Source organism: Alnus glutinosa, chromosome 10 (genome assembly GCF_958979055.1).
Source record: "Alnus glutinosa chromosome 10, dhAlnGlut1.1, whole genome shotgun sequence".
NCBI lineage: Eukaryota > Viridiplantae > Streptophyta > Magnoliopsida > Fagales > Betulaceae > Alnus > Alnus glutinosa.
The window spans coordinates 25,047,947-25,069,467 of record NC_084895.1 but is presented as its reverse complement, the minus strand read 5'-3'; the positions used below and the strand labels follow the sequence as shown (position 1 = coordinate 25,069,467).

Sequence of the window (21,521 nt, the reverse complement as noted above, 5' to 3'; positions counted from 1 at the left end):
TCTCCAAACAAAAATATTTAAACACAAAATATTGCTTTCAGAATACTTTTCAATAAAATAATAATAATAAAAAAAAAAACCCTTTAAAGAGCATTAGCAAATGAAACTAGTGCTTTTTTCAAAAAAAAAAAAGTTAAAATTATAGTGTATTAGGGATCAAGATACTCTTAAAGTATCTGTTCAAATTTGAGAGAATTCGAACAAATAATTATAAGAAAATTCTAAATTAGTTTTGTAAATGTTTTTTTAAAAATTTATTTACTCAAATTCTTTTAAATTTAAACAAATTATTCGAGAAAATACTCGTCCGTAAATTACTCTGTACCTTGCAATAACTTCTTATTTACATTTTTACTTTTGAGACAAGGCGTTATTTTGTCAGCATATTTCATGCTAGATCTTCTTCACTTTTGCAGGAAAGTACCAGTTACTACTGCATTTTTTACCAATTTATTTGGAAGCATTTCACTGAGTGGTCTATTTAGTATTTACCACAACATGCCATGTAGAAGTTTGTTTTTACATTTACCTTTAAAGTTCCTGCTTTTACCCACTTCCCTGCTTCCAAATTCCATCATTAATTAACATGTGGATTGAAGTGATGAACCCTCCTAGAACACCCCCCCCCCCCCCCCCCCCCCCCCAAAAAAAAAAAGAAGGTAAAAGCTCAAACTACAAGATACTAGTGAAAAATGTTGAGGTAATGAGTGACTGAGAAGGAGTTAATCTACATAAACTATGATTATAACTCATGAATCAAAACAAATGTCACGAGTTTTAATAGTTGTCTCCTTAACTTACCTCTAATCTCAATTGAATATTCTTTCAAAAAAAAAATTGAATATTCGCATGCTATCTCTGTAATTCACCCTAATTTTAATTGAATATTTTATGTGTTGTGCTTCACTTGTTGATGAGGAATTTGAGCCCATATATTAGAAAGAGTGTTAAAATTAATTATTTTTTATTCGCTTAAGCCTTTTAGATTAGTAATAATTTAACAAATTAAGATGCTATCTATATTGGAAGGTTTGGATCCTTCTTTGTTTTTGTTTTTCTTTATTATTATTATTATTTGGTATAGATATTTTAGGTGGGGTTCGGGCTACGGCCTACATCCACACGGTAAAACATTTTCTTGATATTTGATTATATATAAGACTCTATTTATAGAGAAATAGTACGTATGAAAGTTACAAGTCTCTTATACTTTTATATTAACTAAAATAAGTCTAATTTATCATCTTGTAACTCTTGTTTATTGAGTTCTTGTAACTCTTGTATCAATATATATCATGAAGCGACTCTAATCTATGCATGTGGGAATCTGGTTTTGTAAATTGATTCAAACAAATTTAAAATGTAGAGTTCACGTGTTCTATATATATATATATATATATATATATATTCATAAAAGACTGAGTCACCTTTTCCCATCAAATGTGAGTCCAAAATATGGAATTCCTCGGTCGATGCTCTAATGGTTAATGTGGAAGGACTGAAATATAAAGGGTAACATCTTCTTCCTATATTTCTAAATTTAACTTTTAACTTTTTACGGGTTTTGAAATTTTTCATTTTGCTTATTCTATCCAAAATCTAAAAATGCTCACGCCGTTTATGCCATCTAAGCATTTTTGCCACATCAATGACCCCCAACCACATCGGTTGGGGGTGGTCTAATCACTCTAAAAGATTTGAGGGTCCTTTGCATGTAACACTGCCATATTAGCCAAAAACCAAAGTTATTGGAGGTGGCTACGACCACCAAATCTCTCTGATCTAGTGGTTGCGGTTGTCAGATTGAGAGGTTATAACCATCATGTGTGATAATTGGGGGCCGTGCCGATCAAGAAATGAGGGAATGAGTGATAGCTTAATGAAGTTCATTTCTAATGGATTAATGCTAAAGATTGTACAAGTTGAATGGATCCAACTAGAGTAAATGGCACAAATAATCAGCTTGGTTTAATTTTATACACAGCCTCATTGTCATGTAATTGGATTAAGATGAGAATCTCGAAAGGCGTATCCAACTTAACCCAAGTATGTCTTTGCTTTTGGGTAGGGTTAGCAAATCGGAAAAGCGTTACATGAAATCAAAAAAACACAAAAAATGATAGGCGTATAGAAAATACAGTCAAATAATAAGAAATTGATCAAAAAATAATCCAATCCTCTATGTAATAGCTGCATAAAACGGTGACAGAAGCAAAAAGACCAGATGAAGAGACGCGAACTTCGAAAGGTGCCTCAACCCTTTTCGAACCCCAATTTGATAATCGAAAATAACAACAACAGGAAGGAACTCGAAGCAGAAGAGACATCGACAAAATGCGAACCGACACTGAAGAAGAACTGGTTAATTGCACAAGCCTCCTCCACTACAAGATCAAAAGACAAAAGTAGAGAGGGACACTTGTTGTGCTGTTGTGCCACTCATAACAGTACAATCACATGCACACTTCATCTGCAACGGCCATGCCAATGACTTACAGACAAAGTTGCAGAAATTCCAGCTAAAGTTGACTCTTATCTTAGATGAGCCTCACCACGCTAGCTAGTGCCATCTAATTTGTTTTTGTTATCTATATATCCCTTTCATGTAAAGAGATTTTAATATGAATGGGTGGAAGCTAGGGGAAAGAAACAAAACCCCCCATAACACAAACAGGCAGAAAGCGAATCTGCTTTCTCTCTTAAGTTTTTAAAACTGTGCAAATCAAATCTAGATTTTACTTTGAATAAATAATAATCAGCCAACACATGAAATACAACCTTATAAATTGCATATCATTGTCCTTTCCCTTTTGCACTTATTCTGCTTTCAGGAGAAAGAGGGACAGCATATCATGCTCTATATATGTATAACAGTTAAGTTGCTGATACAAGGTGGGATTTTGAAGAAATCTAGGTTTTTATATAGTTAAGTTAATCTTGTCTTTACCATTGCCATTTTTAGGAGCTTTAAAAGCTGTCACGATTGCCAAAGTAGGTTTTTGGACAAATCTTAATTTAAGTCTTATCAAATATTGTTATTTAATGATCCTAGCTCTTAGATAGGTTGATTTTAGCCTAACATTGTTAACCAATATCTGTAGCTTATTGTGGAGGAGTATATTCCCAGATCCAAATTTCTATCAATTTGTCAGCTAAAAGAATTTTTACGGAGATCACATACTCGAGCAGGAGGCGGCTGGGTTGTCCGAAACCTACTCGGACAGGTAGATCTCATAAGAGTTATTTTACATTTTTTTGAATAATGCTATTTAGTAATCTGCAGTACGATTACTATATAGTTGGGATGATGTGTTATTAGCCTTTGAATCAACAAGAGCTTGTAAAAAAAAAATAAAAAATCAAGAGTTAATTCTTGCTGCCACGTCATCTAAGTTGTATAATAGTCGTATAACAGTATACTAAATAGTATTATTCGCATCTATATGATATTTACGATCAACTTTCTAATGAAATTATACTATTCTTAGATGCTGGGAATGTGTTGGGATTGGCTACAATTCTTTGCCCAAACTGTAGCATGCTCGAGCGCCTAACAAGAAAGGGTTTGATAGGACCGACCTACGTGGTTAGGTCTTCTCAAGCAATTTTGGGCTTCTTTGAGTAGATAGATTCTGTCAGGAAGATCTTCTCTCAATTAGCTGTTCGAATTGACTACAATTTTGCCGTCAATTGTAAAAAAATCCTAAGCAGTAAAAAAAGATGCTCTATAATCCATGATTCATAGTAATGTGATTGTGATCATAACGTACAACAGCTTAACATTTGTCACAGGCTACAGTGAAGGCTTTGCAACATGTAAAAGTTCAAATTTTGCATTCGAGATTAAAGTGGACCATATTTCTCCAAGAAAAGAATGATTTGATATCAGCTTTATTTAGACTAATGATTATAATTCATGTCAACTTTAGTCCAAGATTTAACATCAAGAAATAATTTCAGCCATGTTGGGGTTGGCCAAAGGAAGATATGTTTGTTTAAGGTTGTAAACATCCATGACAATTGACAACCTATGAATATATATATGTACGATCCAACTTCTTTGGACGGAGTAATTTTAAATGTTATTTCACGTACCTTTAAAAATTATCATCAGATCAAGATTTAAGAATGATTTATCCCAAATTTAATGATGATTTTGAAAGTTATATTAATTTTAAAAAACATAAGAAAAATATGTGCACACTCTGTTGGTGGTGCCAGGCTCCTTCAAATAAAAGCATGGTGAAAGCTTTCTATGGGGGTCATGGTGCTGGTTAATTTACCTCTAAAACTATAAACATCATTTCCAAGTAATATCTACTTTAACTTTTTTAAAGTAACATTCTCTGCTTTTTCAACACATAGTACAAATAAATTCTTTAAATGAACAATAATGGAAAAGAGAATGACCAAGTTTATCTAAATGTAAAGAATTAATGTAGCATTGAAAAAGTTTAAGCCGAGAGAAAATATTCTAAGTTTGAATATTGTTTTTATTATTCATTTTATATTTTAATTAAATATCATACGTGTTGGGACTATCTTATTAAGGGAGAAGTTGAGTTCGCATGTAATTTTGGTTCTTATTAGGTAAAATAAATGTAGAGAAATTGATGGCACATTTTGTACACCCTAAAGGGCTATAAAAATGAAATCCTTAGTCCTATTTTAGGGGGCATGTGGGTGGTTTCATTAAGAGACAAATAAGAGAATGTTTGAGAACCCAAATCATTTTGTTTTATTATTGAAAAAGTGTACCTCCTTTTATTATTATTATTATTGATAAGAGTAATCTGTTCACCTCCTATGAGTTTGTGACATCTTAGAGCTCATAATATGCATAAAAAACATATCTCATCTCAAAATCGTCTTCCATAACACGAAATTTGTGACGTCCCACATCGCCTGGGAATGAGGATGTGCTTATATGTATAAATGCACCCTATATGACACAACGCGTTTTAAAGCCGTGATGGCAATGAACTTATCAGAACTCCGCAGTTAAGCGAGCCGCTGCGAGAGCAATCCCAGGATGGGTGACCTCCTGGGAAGTGAGAAGTCTGATATGGGGAGCCAAAAGCGGACAGTATTGTGTCATTGGGGGTGGATCGTTACAAAATTAGTAAATTAAAGTTGAAAAACCTGATTGGTTTAATTAAATTGTCGGGTTATGTTTGAATCCGACACGGGATATTTAGGCCCGGCAAATTTTGACATAACCGACAAATTCAACACGAAATTAACAGATTAAAATTAAAGAATCTAATCCGTTTAATTAAATAAATAAATTATAATTGACCTATATTTTATACATATATATTAACACGATCCAAACTTAATACGCGAACACGAAGTTACACCCGTAAGAAAAATATCTATCTCGAGGTTGAATGTGACAGAGGCACGAGAGGCCCAGCTCCATAAGAAAATGGAATACAGACTGCAGAATTCTACTTGTCACCCCACTAACTCCCCCCCCCCCCCAAAAAAAAAAAATAATAAAAAATAATAAATAATGCAGCTATAAGAACACATTCTCTCTTGAGTCTTGACCACACTGAACCATCCAAACCCAACGCACTCAAGCTCACAACTAGCCATGGATGTGACTGTGAGATCCTTTTCTCTATCAGCCATAGCCCTCCTCCTCTTTGTGTCCTTTGCCCAAGGGCAGAACCCCAGGTGCGAGACTCCGGACCAGGGCTCGAACCTGCAGGTGTTCCACGTGTACAGCCCGTGCTCCCCATTCAGGCCCTCAAAGCCACTCTCATGGGAGGAGAGTGTGCTCCAAATGCTGGCCAAGGACCAGGCCAGGATCCAGTACTTGTCCAGCCTGGTGGCCAGGAAATCTGTCGTGCCGATTGCCTCCGGCAGGCAGATCACTCAGAGCCCCACGTATATTGTGAGGGCCAAGTTTGGTACGCCTGCTCAGACGCTGCTCTTGGCCATGGATACCAGCAATGATGCTGCCTGGGTGCCTTGCACCGGCTGTGTAGGCTGCTCATCTACAGTACTGTTTTCTGCCGACAAATCCACCTCCTTCAAGACCCTTGGTTGCCAAGAACCCCGATGCAAGCAGGTATTCCGACTTCCAAGCACGTGATTCTCACATTCATTTTTAACGTGCTTAAGCTAAAGATGTTAGTTTAATAAACTGAATTAAATTTGAAAAAAAGAAAACTTTATACTTTGGAGGTTGTCACAAATTTCATAGTTCTCATGGTTTTTTTTTTATATTTTTTTATGGACAGAGTCCACATGCCACAAATGGAGATCATTATTGTTTTGTGGGTCCAATTTAAGATTCTTTTCCTATGATCTTTAATATAATTTGATCTTTAATATAGTCCTAATCATTTATCTATGTGATGATTTCTTTAAATAGTAAGAAAACCCCTCACATTTTCACTTTACTTTAATTTTGAAGTGTGATGTCACTCATCACGGGTCTTTAGCAATTTGCTGTCTAGATTGTTATGTCTTTTATCAGACTCATCTCATCTTTTGCTCGATCTAAGAACGGGCTATCCAAAACCTGTTAAGAAGAAATTTTTTCACATTTGATGTTCAAATTATTAGTCGTATAAGCTAACATGGAAGCAAAATTTTCAGGTGCCCAACCCCAGTTGCAGTGGCCCTGTGTGTGGTTTCAACATAACCTACGGCAGCTCCACTGTAGCGGCTAACCTAGGCGTGGACAACATCACCCTAGCCACTGACTCGGTCTCTGGCTACACCTTCGGCTGCATACAGAAGGCAACAGGCAGCTCGGTGCCACCCCAGGGGCTCTTGGGCCTTGGCCGAGGCCCACTTTCACTCCTATCCCAGACCCAAAACCTCTACCAATCCACATTTTCATACTGCCTGCCTAGCTTCAAGACCCTCAACTTCTCTGGGTCGTTGAGGCTTGGCCCTGTTGGGCAGCCGACGAGGATCAAGTACACCCCCTTGCTCAAAAACCCTAGAAGATCATCACTGTATTATGTCAACTTGGTTGCAATTAGGGTTGGTCGGAAAATTGTCGACATTCCGCCTGCTGCTTTGGCGTTCAATCCGACGACTGGAGCAGGGACAGTCATTGATTCAGGTAATGTTTTCGGATCTGAATTTTGAGCAATTTGTTGTCCGGTTTGTTAGTAATTCGGCCGGTAAATGTGAGAAATTCGTTGGGAGGTCCCCTGTCCAAACAAGTAAACAGGCAGCTTAAAATTTGTTTGGACAGACGGGCTTCATATTAACTCTCTCACATTTGCTGCTTGAATCACTTGCAATTCGAGCTGAATCTCTATCCAATGTTTGCATAATACTCAATTACTTGTCTTTTCATGCTCATTTTCTGCATTATATTTGATTAAATATCTGCCAAAACTTGGTGGAATCTTAGAATAATATGTGGTCCATTAATATTTCAAGTCACAGTCACATAATTAAAATCTATAAATATAACTCTCTACTTTTCTTACTATATCTAATGTCATGATGTGCAACATGACTGTGTTGGTTTTGGATAGATTAGGGGACAAAGTTTCCCCGTGTCGGGAGGAAATTCTTCAGTCTAGTCTGTAAATTTCGCAATCTGTCCAAAATACATATAATTTTCAAGAATGCATATATCAGTTTAATAAATTAAAACTAATTGTGCATCTGTCCAAAATACATATAATTCTCAAGCATACAAATATCAGTTTAATAAATTGAATTAAAAGATTTTTTTCCTAATTCTTCCGACCCAGTTCGGAGAAATGATTGGTATCCTTGCTCTATTGGGTCTGATTTTGATTTAGCCTTGTAGCCTTGCATTCATGAATCATGACAAACCAGAGTCACATTCTTAAAGATAAAAAGTGGCTGCCAATAATTTTATGGACCACTTGCCACTATACATGCGCAACATTATAAAGATCAAGATGTCCTTCACTCTTATTTCGTCTTGAAAGGTGCATGCACACATGACACACACGTGGCCATGATTAACGAACGAGGATTCTTTGTTATTAAGAAATTCGAGTAGCGTAATAACAGAGATCTCAATCTAATGTTTTTTTTGAATGTTTTGCTTTGATCAGGCACGGTCTTCACCCGGCTGGTGGCACCGGCGTACATCGCAGTAAGAGACGAGTTCCGCCGCCGAGTCAGGAACGCGGCAGTGACAAGCCTAGGCGGCTTTGACACATGCTACTCGGTCCCAATCGTTGCACCCACAATAACGTTCATGTTCACAGGCATGAACGTGACGCTGCCACCCGACAACCTGCTAATCCACAGCACATCGGGCAGCACCACATGCTTAGCCATGGCAGCCGCGCCGGACAACGTGAACTCAGTGCTGAATGTGATAGCGAACATGCAGCAGCAGAACCACCGTGTGCTTTTCGATGTGCCAAACTCCAGGCTCGGTGTGGCCCGTGAGCTCTGTACCTAATTTTGTGGTGTTTTTGGTTGATTAACTGTCTAAAGGCATTTCTAGCTAGCTTTGTACCTGGTGTGTCACGGGGCTCTCTGTAGCGGTCTCTGTCTTTATCTTTATGTTTGAATCCTTAATGATTACTTTAGCATGGGTCGTACAATGTCACGGGTTATATTACTTCCAACACTTTTTGCTGTCAATTTATTTTTGCTTTTCCTCTAAAAAAAAAAAAATCAAATAAATAAAGATGGATGTTTTTGTCATGTTTGTGTCGGTGGATGAATTTATTTATGGCAAGTTGTTTGGATGCAAGATGTAAGGACAATTTTTGGTACGGTATGAACAGTACATTTTTCAATATTTTTCACATTATTTTCTCCGATGCCTAAATTAGTTTTTGAGAAAAAAATATGATCAATGCATAAAATAATCGGTCTGTCTTTATACCTAGGGTATAGGCCTGTTTATAGAAAAAGAGGTGGAGTGAAACTTGAATTAGATTTCTATTCTCGCATAATTTAGGAATACTTGAAATTTGATTTGATCTGAGAGTCATATTCTCATTCAACTGGGAGTTGGACTGTTGACCAGATTCTTCAATGAGTCATTATTGAACTCGGGTTGAGACTATTACCCAATCTAACTTGGAGTAGGATTATTCCCAACACAAGAGCTTTGATTAGGACAAGGATTCAGATTCTCGATAATCGTCAGCTATTTGAACAGCAAATATAAAAGAGTTCTTAAAAAATTTATTTGTCTGAAAAGGCGAACGGGCCTGCTCGGACAATTAGACCCATAATACTCCTTTAATATATTTTTTTAGAAATAGTTGTTAAAAACAAAAACAAAAAAATTGTTTCAAGTTAAATGTGGCAAAATAATGGGCTTCTTAGAAAGGTAGAAAGTTTGTAGTTTTGTGCCCACAATAAATCAAAATAAGCCGCCCACGATTGGATTTAAGAAGCATTCCCCGTCTCCTTTTTCCTTGCAGCTATCTAGTTGGCTAGATAGTGGAAAGAACTCTCAAGCACTCTCACTTAATCATCAAATTAAAATGATTAAGTGATCAATCAAGTGAAATCTATCATGAAATGGGTCTCATTCTTGATTTGCAGTTGATCCAATCTCTAAAAGTAAATAAAACAAGTGTTGTCTAGTATTGTTTTGCTAATGGAGAATATTCGAACAATCTTACGTTTCTTTCTTTCTTTCTTTTCGTTTTTTCCTAGGCTGAATGAATGATCTTGCCTTCACATCTACAAAATCAAACCTTGCATATATGGACAGAGCCAGAATTTTTTATAGGGGGAGATGGAGGAGGCAAAAGTATAAATGAGAGTAATCGAACCTAATTTTGATGAGATATGATTCATTTTTAACTTTTTATACAACTAAAAATACAACAATCTTATGTGGCAGAGAATTATAGGATAGTTGTAATTTCTTTTCTTTTCAAAAAGCTTATGATTTTCTGCCACATTAGATAGTTGTGTGAAAAGTTAGCAGAAAATCACATCTCAATTTTGATAGGGGTCAAATAGAGATGGAAAATGCTCAAAATACTCATGGTGTACAACATGTGCACTACTATATGGCATAATAAAGTGGGCCCCACAGTGCATGTACCATTCCCCAATAGAAATATGAGACATTGCCAATTCAAAACACAACAACTCGTGACCACCTTTGTCTACGTGACGGCTTTTATCTTTTTCTTTTTTTCTTTTTTAAGAAAAAAAGTCATAAAGCTAAATAGGGGACCACATTGCTACATGCACAAAAAATCATATCTCGATCATGTATTATTCGTACATCAATCCTACACCAAAATTAAATCATATCTCGGTCATGTGTTATTTCTACATCACAATATTACATCAATCCTACACCAAGACACATTGGTTGTGAGACCCATGTGTATAGGACCCACATATATGGAACCCACCTGCATGAGTCCTACACCCTATATGTCTTGGTGTAAGATTAATGTAAGGTAATGTGATTTAAAAAAATCATTTTTCAATATATATATATATTAGGAGTCATGGGTCGGTCCTGCTTGCATATTCCAGCAAGCTTGAGGCAGCCTGCATTTGGCATGATTCATGAAGCCTCCTTTTACAGATTGGCTTGAAATCACACGCAAAAGGCTAATTTAAGGACTGATTCATGCTGTCATATTAGACCATCTTCAACAATATTAGTTGTTTTAGTTATTTAAAATACACATATTTTCCTATTTTATTCCGCTTTAATTTTGTATTTTAGTTATTATTCCGCTTTATTCAAAATACACATTTTTCTTTGTAAAAGAGGACCCCTCCCCTTAACTTTTTCTGCCAAGTGGGAGAGCAAAGGGAGGGATATGCTATGCTACCTGCGTTGTTATTCTTAGGCCTTCTGGCTCAGGCCTGCTCTGTGAGGCCCAACAACTCCTGTCCAAAAACATATTCATCTAAAATAATTAAGAAAAAAGTACAAATTTTTATTTTAACTACTATTTTTTAATACATATTTCAACAAAATATTATTATTTTGTGTGAAGAAAGTGTAAAAGAGAGTGAAAGAAGGAAATAAAGAGAAAATAATAATAAAAATCTATTAATGTGAATAAAATAGCATATAAAGAAAAAGGGAAAAGTACACATAACCCCCTCAAACTACCATTCAATTGTCAATGTACCCCTTAAACTACAAATTGTGTCAATCTCCCCCCTTAAACTACCAGAAAATGTCAATGTCCCTCCTAAGACTAACAAAAAGACAAAAATGACCCTAATTTTTTTTGAATAAGGTAAAAATGTCCTCATAAATACAAAAAAAAATTAAAACTAAAACTAAAAAAATTAAATAAAATAATAAAAAAATAATTAAATAAAAAACGAAAAAAAAAATATTTAAAAAAAAGAACAAATTTTTTAATTTTTTTTTTAAAAAAAGTAAACAAAAAATAACTGAATTTTTTTTTAAAAAAAAACAAATAAAAAAAATAAAAAAGAAAAACCAGTTTTTATTAAATTAAAAAACGAAAAATAACAAATTTTTTTAAAGAAAAAAAACGAAGAAACAAAAAATAACTGAAATTTATTTATTTTTTTTTTTTAAAAAAAAACAAATGAAAAAAAAAACCAGTTTTTATTAAATTAAAAAACGAAAAAGAACTTTTTTTTTTAAAGAAAAAAAAACGAAAAAACAAAAAATAACTGAAATTTATTTATTTATTTTTTAAAAAATAAAACAAATGAAAAGAAAACCAGTTTTTATTTAATTAAAAAAACGAAAAAGAACAATTTTTTTTTTTAAAAAAAAAAAGGAAAAAAAACTGAAAATTATTATTTAAAAATAAAAATAAAAAACAGTTTTAATTTTTAATTTTTTTTTTGGAATAATTTTTTTTTATATATATTTTTTTAATTTTTATTTTTTTTAATAATTTTATGAAGGGCATTTTTGTCATTAGGGGGACATTGACATTTTCTGGTAGTTTAAGGGGGGAGATTGACACAATTGGTAGTTTGGGGGGTACATTGACAATGATGTGGTAGTTTGAGGAGGTTATGTGTACTTTTCCCAAAGAAAAATCTATTCGCCTTATTTTAATGAAGATGAAAAAATAGTTAATAATTGTAAAATTTAATTATTACGAACTATTTGCCTAAAAAACTACGGCGGAGTAATATGGCCGGAAGTGGTTGCGTGGTAAACGACGCCTGGGAAGACATTGTCTCTTCCCAGTGCCGGCCCAACCCCTCCATTCTCCGACTCAGTGCAAACCCCACTTGGGTTCTAGCCCACGAGCCCCTCCACGGCGACATCGATGCAAACACGACCAATGGGGTCGGGCCCGCTATGGCTTTCGCCAACGTTGTCTTGGCCGAAAAAGACCCAACCTTTGGGGTACCCATCATTGGTCTCGTCCCGGCCTGCGCGATGGGAGGGGGACGTCGATAAGCCAGTGGGGTCGAGGGACTTTCCTCTACAAACGGTTGGTGAGGAGGGCTCGATCAGGCTGCGCTGCAAGACGGTGGGACAATTCAAGCGCTTCTTTGGTATCAAGGCGAGAGAGACACAGTGAGTAAAGAAGATCGATGCTGATTCATATGAGGCAAAATTGGAGAGCTTTTTCGTGGACGTCCGAGAAGATTTGAAGTCCCCAATGCTCCCAACAATCCAGGTGGCTCTAGCGTCAGGTTCAGGACATTTTGTGGACATTGTTAGAGAAGCTCAGCTGGGACTTGACCTTTTGGACCTCCGAACCGCTGATGCCAAGGGTCTACACCTCACCACGCAAGCCCAGGTTTCAACCAGGGGAGATAATGGCCGATACATTCCTTCAATTACATATATGTATAGTAATCTAAAGGGACATAACGTATGCTAAGTGATACAAACGGTTTTGATGTCTTTTATTGTAGATCATGGGATTTTATCTTTTAACATTTTTGAATACCAACTCCAATAAATTATTTATTTCACTCTTTACTATATTTAAATATTATTTTTCAATGCTTTAAGGATAAAGATTAAAGTAAAGATACAGAGACTACACAACCCGAGAGCTCTTTCTCTAACAAGAGAAATAATATATTATTTCTATAGTGTGCTATAGTGAATAACAGTATCTTGCTATTCACTGTAGCAAAAATTGTATTCTACATCTTCTTAACCTAATCTGCTGGAGATGAAAATTATGTGATATTAGTTAAAACTAACTGTAATGCAGGGTTTACTTAATCTGTTGGAGATGCTCTTAACAGGCTCGGGTGATATCTTGATGAGATAAAAATGTAAGTTTTTAGCATTATATATATAAGGAACTTGTAAAAATTGTAACAACTTAAGAGCACTAGTAACAGATGCTCTATAAGTAGTTTCCTTCCTTAAATATAGCATTTCTCATTTATAAGTGGTTTCGCCACATGAAGGCCCTGGACCTCGTCAGGTTCAATGTCTCCGGCGCGCTCTTGCCGGACCTTGGCCATCTACGCTTCCTTTCCAACCTCTTTGTCACCACCAACCAGGTCTTCAAGTCCATCCCCGACGAACTCTCGTCCTTCTTTGTCCTCCGATTCCTCAACCTCTCCAACAATATTTTCAACAAAATCTTCCCTTCCAAGCTCTCGCTCCTCAAGAACCTCCAGGTCCTTGATCTCTACAACAATAATATGAGCGGCAAGTTGCTGTTGGTAGTGATGAGAATAAATGAGAGAGAGTGAGTTGATACAGTGAAAAGAAAAAAAAAATAAAAAATAAAAAGTAAAAAAAATAATAATAATTTAATGATATAGGGAAAGGTTAAGGGAAGCGGTTTGTGGAATATATTTATATAGAGAAAGAAAAAATGATTTGATTTTCTAAATTTTTCTTAAATTAAGAAAAATGATTAGATATAAACAACACTTTTAAAGGTAAGAAATATATCTAGAAGTTTTCACGACTCTATCTTGTATAATTAGATCAACGCCACAACTCTACAACTAGAAGTCTAGAACTAGAGCCCTTGGAGACTGCAGGAGTCTCCTTGAGCACTTGGCAACAAACGTTATTTAATGAACTCCAACAACTCTCCTCTGTAAAACATATCACTGCTGCCACCTCAGCATCCGCAGAATCTCGTTCAAGTTCAAGTGAAGACTCCTCTCTAGTGTAGACTCCTAACTAATAGATAGGATTATGTATATTTAAAATAGAGAGTTTGAATTCTGTTCAAACTCTAGATAAGCTAGATAAGGTTTATGTTTGAAATTCAAACTTTAGATAGGTTTTCTTAACTGATCAAAAGATCATGTAACTATTTTCTCTATATATACGTTACTACACATCAATACAAATCATTGAAGTTCAAATTCTATTATGGTATCAGAGCTCTAAATTGCTCACGCAGAATTTTTCGATCCTTTCTACATTTCCGCTACTTTTTCTTTCTTCTTTTCTCTCTGTCAATGGCTTCCAACTCTGCTGTCCAATTTGTTCCGCCTAATATTGGCCAGCTTATGACCTTCAAATTGGAAGGACCCAACTACATCACGTGGTCTAACCAAGTGATTCCAATTTTGAAGACAAACGACTTGATGGGTTTCGTGGATGGTTCTGAACCGTGCCCTCCCAAGTACGTTCTGGATGATCAAGGGAAAGCTACTGCTACCCTGTCCACAGCTTTTCTGCTTTGGACTAAGAAAGATCAGTTTGTTCTTTCTTGGCTTAATGCCACTCTTACGGAGAAAGTGATGTCAACCACCTTTGGTGTCACCAGTGCTCGACAAGTCTGGGATTCCCTCTCCAGCCGGTTTGCTTCTCATTCCAAGACCCGGATTTCTCATCTTCAGCGCCAGCTTCAGAGTCTTCATCAAGGCTCTAAAGGTTGTTCTGAATATATTGAAGCTGCCAAGCAGTTTTCTGCTCAACTTACAGCTGTGGGTCAACCGGTTACTGAAGATGCTCTTATTGGTTACGTGGTTGGTGGTCTTCACCCGTCTTTCAATCCTGTGGTTACATCCCTATCCGTGGCTTCCCGCTACAAATCTCTCACTTTTAGTGAGTTTCAAGATGAATTGCTCTCTTATGAGCTTCTATTGGATAGCCAAACCGCTTCCAATACTGCGGACACTCACCAGTTTGCCATGTTTTCCTCCAAGCCTACTGCTAACAATTACAATCGTAAGCCTAATCCTCTGGAAAACGCTGGAATGGTCCTAAGACTACCTCTTCATCAAAGTTCCAGCCTCCATCTTCTTCCCCTGCCAGACCCCCATGTCAAATATGTGGGAAGTTGAGTCACCAAGCGTTGGATTGCTTTCATCGGATGGATCATGCCTTCCAAGGTCGTCATCCTTCTGCTCAACTATCTGCAATGGTTGCTACCTCCAACCAAACTGTTGATAATAGTCCCTGGTATGCTGACAGTGCTGCAAATCAACACATCACTGCCAACCTTGAGAATCTCTCCTTGCAGCAGCCATACTCGGGTTCTGATGATGTAGCTGTGGGGAATGGCACAGGTTTGAGCATTCAAAACACTGGTTCTATGAGTTTTCATACTCCTAAATCTTCCTTTCATCTTTCTCAAGTTTTACATTGTCCTAAAGCTTATGCTAATCTTCTCTCCATTAATCAATTTTGTCGAGATAATGATTGTTTCTTTCTTCTCAATGGTTCTCATTACTTTGTTAAGGACAACCAAACGGGTCTCACTCTTCTGGAAGGCCGGAGTGAAGGTGGTCTCTATCCTCTTCATTTGCAGTCTTTTTCGGTCAATAAGCAGCATGCCTTGACTGCTTTCTTGGGTGTCAAGACTTCTGCAGTTGTGTGGCATTCTCGGCTTGGTCATGCCTCTCAGCCAGTTGTTTCTCATTTGTTGCAGCAATTTTCTCTTCCGGTCAGTGGGGTTAAGCATTTGGATGGAGTCTGTGAACCTTGTCAACTTGGCAAAAGCAAGCAGCTTCCATTTAATCCTTCTCCCCGAGTCTCTTTATGTCCTTTAGATCTCATCCATTCGGATGTTTGGTCATGTTCTACGAAGTCCTTAGGTGGCTGTTCTTATTATGTTCTTTTTATTGATGATTTTTCCAGATTTACCTGGTTGTATCCCATTCATAATAAATCAGATGTGTTTCAAGTTTTTTGTCCAATTTAAGTCTATTGTGGAAAATCAGTTCTCTTCTTCCATCAAACAATTTCAATGTGATGGTGGTGGTGAATACATGTCTAAACAATTTCAAAATTTTCTGGTTACTCATGGCATACTCCATCGTGTTTCTTGTCCACATACACCACAACAAAATGGTGTGGCCGAGCGTAAACATCGCCATATCATGGAAATGGGTCTTTCTTTGCTTGCTCAATCACATCTTTCTTCCATTTTTTGGGTTGATGCGTTTGTCACATCTGTTTTTATCATCAATCGGCTTCCTTCTTCTGTTCTTGGAGATGTTTCTCCATTTTTTAAACTCTTTAAGAAAGGTCCTGATTATTCCTTGTTTCGTTCCTTTGGGTGTTCTTGTTTTCCTCTTTTACGTCCTTACTCCACTCATAAATTTATGTTCAGGAGTAAACATTGCATATTTCTTGGATATAGCTCTAATCAACGTGGGTATCGCTGTCTAGATCCTGTGTCTCGTAAGGTGTATGTATCAAGGCATGTTGTTTTTGATGAATCTCGGTTTCCAGCCACAGAGGGTGGTTTCCCTGATTCTGCTCCTATTGCTTCGGTCTCTAATACTTTTCCTAGCTTTCACTCACCTTCTTCAATGCAGATTACTCCTGTTCCAAGTGTTGTTCCTCCTGCAGTGCAGGATCCACCCTCACCTCTACCAAATACTCCTTTGTCCTCTCCTCAAATTGATACTTCACCATCTCTCGACTCCAGTGATCCACTTAGTGATCCCCTTATTTCTTCCATGTCCGAGGCTTCCTCAGCTATTATTCCTTCTCATTCAATGGTCACACGGTCAAAAACCGGTACATTGAGGTCTCGGGCCTTTCCTGATTACACTTCCTTCTTCTCTACCAAGCATCCTGTCTGTGCTCTTACAAGTGTCTCTATTCCGATTGAGCCTACATGCTACTCCCAAGCTGAAAAGTCTCCTGAATGGCGTGCTACCATGGGTGATGAGTTTGATGCTCTCCTTGCTAATGAAACGTGGTCTTTATGTCCTCGTCCTTCTCAGCATAACATCATACGGAATAAATGGGTTTACAAGATCAAGCAGAAACAAGATGGTTCTATTGATCGATATAAGGCAAGGTTGGTTGCGAAGGGTTTTGATCAAGAATGTGGGGTGGATTTTACAGAAACATTTAGTCCAGTGGTTAAAACATCTACTATCCGGGTTATTTTGGCCCTTGCAGTTCAGTTTAATTGGAGTATTCGCCAATTGGACGTATCTAATGCTTTTCTCCATGGACATTTGCTGGAAGAGGTTTATATGGAGCAACCTAGAGGGTTTGTTGATTCTCAGTTTCCCTCTCATGTTTGCAGATTGCACAAGTCCTTGTATGGCCTTAAACAAGCACCTCGTGCTTGGTTTACAAGATTATCTCAGACATTGCTGGAGTTTGGGTTTGTTTCTTCTTCTGTTGATAGTTCATTATTTGTGTTTCATGAGGGAAGTATACACCTTTACTTCTTAATATATGTGGATGATATCTTGTTCACTGGAACTTCTTCCTCCCATATTGCCTCTGTTATTACTAAGCTTCAGCAGGTTTTTAAACTCAAGGATCTCGGCAACTTAAGTTTCTTCTTAGGCATCCAAGCTGTTCGGTCCTCTCAAGGTTTACATTTGAGGCAAGCTAAATACATCTCCGACTTGCTGTCTAGGTCTAAAATGCTGGGTGCTAAGCCTTTTTCTTCCCCCTGCCTTGCTGGTTCCAAGATGTCCAATGCAGATGGTGATCCCTTATCTCCAACTGACACTACTCTCTATCGCCAAACAGTGGGTGCTTTGCAATATTGTACCTTAACACGTCCGGATATTGCTTTTTCTGTAAATCAGTTATGCCAACACATGCATACTCCGTCTACACTTCATTGGACAGCAGCTAAAAGAGTCCTTCGCTATCTTAAAGGGACTATTGATCACGGCTTATGGTACACCAAAGGTCCCTTGACTCTTCAAGCTTTTTGTGACTCTGACTGGGCAGGTAATCCGGATGATCGTCGTTCTACGACTGGTATTGGTATTGTTTTGGGCTCCTCTCTAATATCTTGGACTGCCAAGAAACAAACAGTGGTTGCACGATCAAGCACAGAGGCTGAATATCGTGCTATGGCCCTTGCCACTACCGATCTATTTTGGTTGCGTATGCTCTTTAAGGATCTTGGTATTCCTTTGTTTTCAACTCCTCGTCTATGGTGTGATAATATTGGGGCTCTTGCTCTTGCTTCTAATCCTGTTTATCATGCTCGGACTAAGCATATTGAAGTCGACTACCATTTCATTCGGGAAAAAGTGCTCAATGGTGATATATCCATCAAGTATATTAGCACTCATGATCAGCTTGCTGACATCTTCACTAAAGGTCTCAGTTCTGTTCGGTTTTCTTTCCTACGTGACAAGCTTATGGTTTGTTCCGTCCCCATTAGCTTGAGGGGGGCTGTAAAACATATCACTGCTGCCACCTCAGCATCCGCAGAATCTCGTTCAAGTTCAAGTGAAGACTCCTCTCTAGTGTAGACTCCTAACTAATAGATAGGATTATGTATATTTAAAATAGAGAGTTTGAATTCTGTTCAAACTCTAGATAAGCTAGATAAGGTTTATGTTTGAAATTCAAACTTTAGATAGGTTTTCTTAACTGATCAAAAGATCATGTAACTATTTTCTCTATATATACGTTACTACACATCAATACAAATCATTGAAGTTCAAATTCTATTATCCTCTCCCGGCGACTTCCCCCACCGGGCCTCCCCCTCCCCTCCTCACAAGAGAAAAGAAAAATAAAAAGATTTTGTTTAGGTACGTAAAAAAAAAAAAAAATAAATAAATAAATTTTCCGATGGATCAAATTTAATTTTACTTTTTTTTTTCTATAAAAAATTTGATATTAAATTTTGATCATAAATGTGTTATAATTTTTTATTTTTTTTTTTCTGCAATTAAGCCAGGGCCAAGATCCTCTCTAGTTAAGAGGAAAGTGAAATTACAAAAATGTTCCCGTGTATAAAGGATCGACTCCTCTCTGATTAAAAACCAATTGGAGAGAATCCAAATGCATGCATATATGTAATGGGATATAGTATAAGGGCCTTAACGGATTAATTAGGTTAGTGGCCTTTTATATAACAATATCCAAGAAAAATAAAATAAAATCATTATGTGCCATCGTCTGTATAAGTTGACTTTGACTTTGAATTTTTGGAATGTCAAATATGTCAGAAATTTTGTGCCCATATCTTAAGTCAATAAGGGTGGCATATGTGAGATTACATCTCAATCAACAATAAACCATCACCAAAGATAGTTTCAGAAATAAATCGATATAATATAATCCGATTTAAAATTTATTTTTTTTAAAAAAAAAAAAAATCAGAATGCTATAAAATTCACTAAATGATACTTTTGAAAATATTTATCCAAATTGGTATCTTATTATCCGAGCAGAACTAATACATGGGGGATGTTTTACCGTCCCATCACCTTCTTTTTAATTTTTTTTTTTCTTTAAATTGAAAAGAGGATGATGGGCGATGATAAAACGCCCCCCATAAATATTTTTGCTATACAAGATATGCCTCCATTATTGACATTGTCTAGTATTAACAATATCAACAATCATTCAAAGCCCAGGTGTCCCCGCTAATTAATGCCAATCGCCAACAATGAAAGAGCCTTGTACACTCTTTGAAATAATAATAATAAAATAAAATAAAATAAAATAAAATACTTGAGGGGAAGGCTGCTTTTTGTGGCACCAGAGTTTGGTTGAGGCTCATTAATTGAGTAGGTTGACAAATGGTTACACATGTTTATTTATTTATTTAAAAAAAAAATCAGTGATAATGGTTAGACATGTTGAGATTGGAACATATATCTATACGTGTTGAAATTTCAACTGGTCAAAGTCCAACTAAGATTGGGAATGTTGAATTTTGTCCATTTCAATTTTTCTAGCTCTATATTGGGCAAGATTTTATATGAGCATCTACCATAATAATAATAGTCAAAATAATTATTAAAAAAGTACAACGCTCTATTTTAGTTTCTATTTTTTTATACTCTCTCAAACAAATTCTCTATTTTATTTATTTATTTTGTGTAGAAAAGAATGTGAAAGAAGAAAAGGAAAAGAAAGACAACAATAAAAAACTGTTTTCAATGTGAATAATGAATATACTCTTTTGCCTATTTACCATTCACATTAGAAAGAAAAATGTTTTTCTATCAATTCTGTTAGAGACAAAAAATGGCTCATAATAGGCAAATTTGACTATTATGAGCCATTTGCTTATTCTGTTGAAGATGCTCGTAAATAATCATGTCTTAAAATCACATAATAATACGTATTGACGATGCATATTTTTGTGTAACCAAATTGGACTGTGGGTATCTGCAAAACAAGAGAATGATGCCGAGTTGCCGGTGACAAGGGCCAATGGATGAGCTTCCAATGGTGTAAGTCTAAACTCAATATATATATATATAGAGAGAGAGAATAAGGTTATATACGAGCCTTTTTATGTAAAGTTTGTGGGTTTTGCCTAATTGTTCGTCACGTAATTAATTATAGTTGTGCAATAGCTATCCGAGAGGCATGTTATTCTTAAACTTTTACGACTTTTCTATTGAATGGGCCTTTTTACTAAGTGAATCCAAGGCTACCTATTCCCATATCATATATACGTCATGCATGGACCAATGGTTTTAAGGGTTTCTTATCTCCTCACAATTCAATGTATCTCCCATACATGTCAATTCTTCAAGTGTAGTAATGAACAAGGGACCCCTTCCTTGCTTGAAAACCCATTCTACCTCACTTGGACCCCTTTAAGGTTGAACCCTCCACTTGTAGAACCATCAAAATTAATTTTGGATGTTACAATTAGAGACACCTTTTCCATTAGGGCTGATTGGGTTGCACTGTTTTGTGTTGCAAAAACAAGTGTTTGCCCCACTTGTAGACCCAAATGAGGATGAATATGTTGTTGTTTTGCTTGATGTCAAAGCCCTTAGAATAGAAGGTTGACAACATTATTCTGGAAGGGGAATCGTTCAACGAAGCGTAGACTATCCCGCTCACAACTTAATAAAACAAGTTGTTGTATCCAAATTGACGGGAATCGTTCAATGGAGCATAAATTATCCCTCTCACAACTTAATCAAACGAGTTGTTGTATCCAAATTGACGGGAATCGTTTTGTAACGACTTAAAAAAAACACTATATACATCTATGCCATTACTTTAAAATAATTAGTTAAAAAACTCCTTAAAATCACTAATAAAATTTAATCGTTTATAAAGAAAAAAGTGTGGTCGTGTGGGACTCCTTTATAATTACCTTCTATGTTTGCTAATTATCTTCTAATATTAGACTGGGATATGAAACATTTCTTTTGTTAATTTTTTTTATTAGATCCCCTTTATAATTTGTATTGCTAAACTTACAATA

At 36.3% G+C, this 21,521-nt stretch overlaps 1 protein-coding gene and 1 pseudogene across 1 annotated transcript; both read left to right on the top strand.

Moving 5' to 3' along the window:
• Positions 1–5,537: 5,537 nt before the first annotated feature.
• LOC133879715 (aspartyl protease AED3) lies at positions 5,538–8,607 on the top strand. The gene is made up of 3 exons (XM_062318416.1): positions 5,538–6,079; positions 6,613–7,087; positions 8,067–8,607. The coding sequence occupies exons 1-3, from the start codon at positions 5,600–5,602 to the stop codon at positions 8,420–8,422; spliced, it is 1,311 nt and encodes a 436-aa protein (XP_062174400.1). The 5' UTR covers positions 5,538–5,599; the 3' UTR covers positions 8,423–8,607.
• Positions 8,608–8,654: 47 nt separating this feature from the next.
• Positions 8,655–13,626, top strand: LOC133879242 (probable carbohydrate esterase At4g34215; annotated as a pseudogene).
• The last annotated feature ends 7,895 nt before the right edge of the window (positions 13,627–21,521 follow it).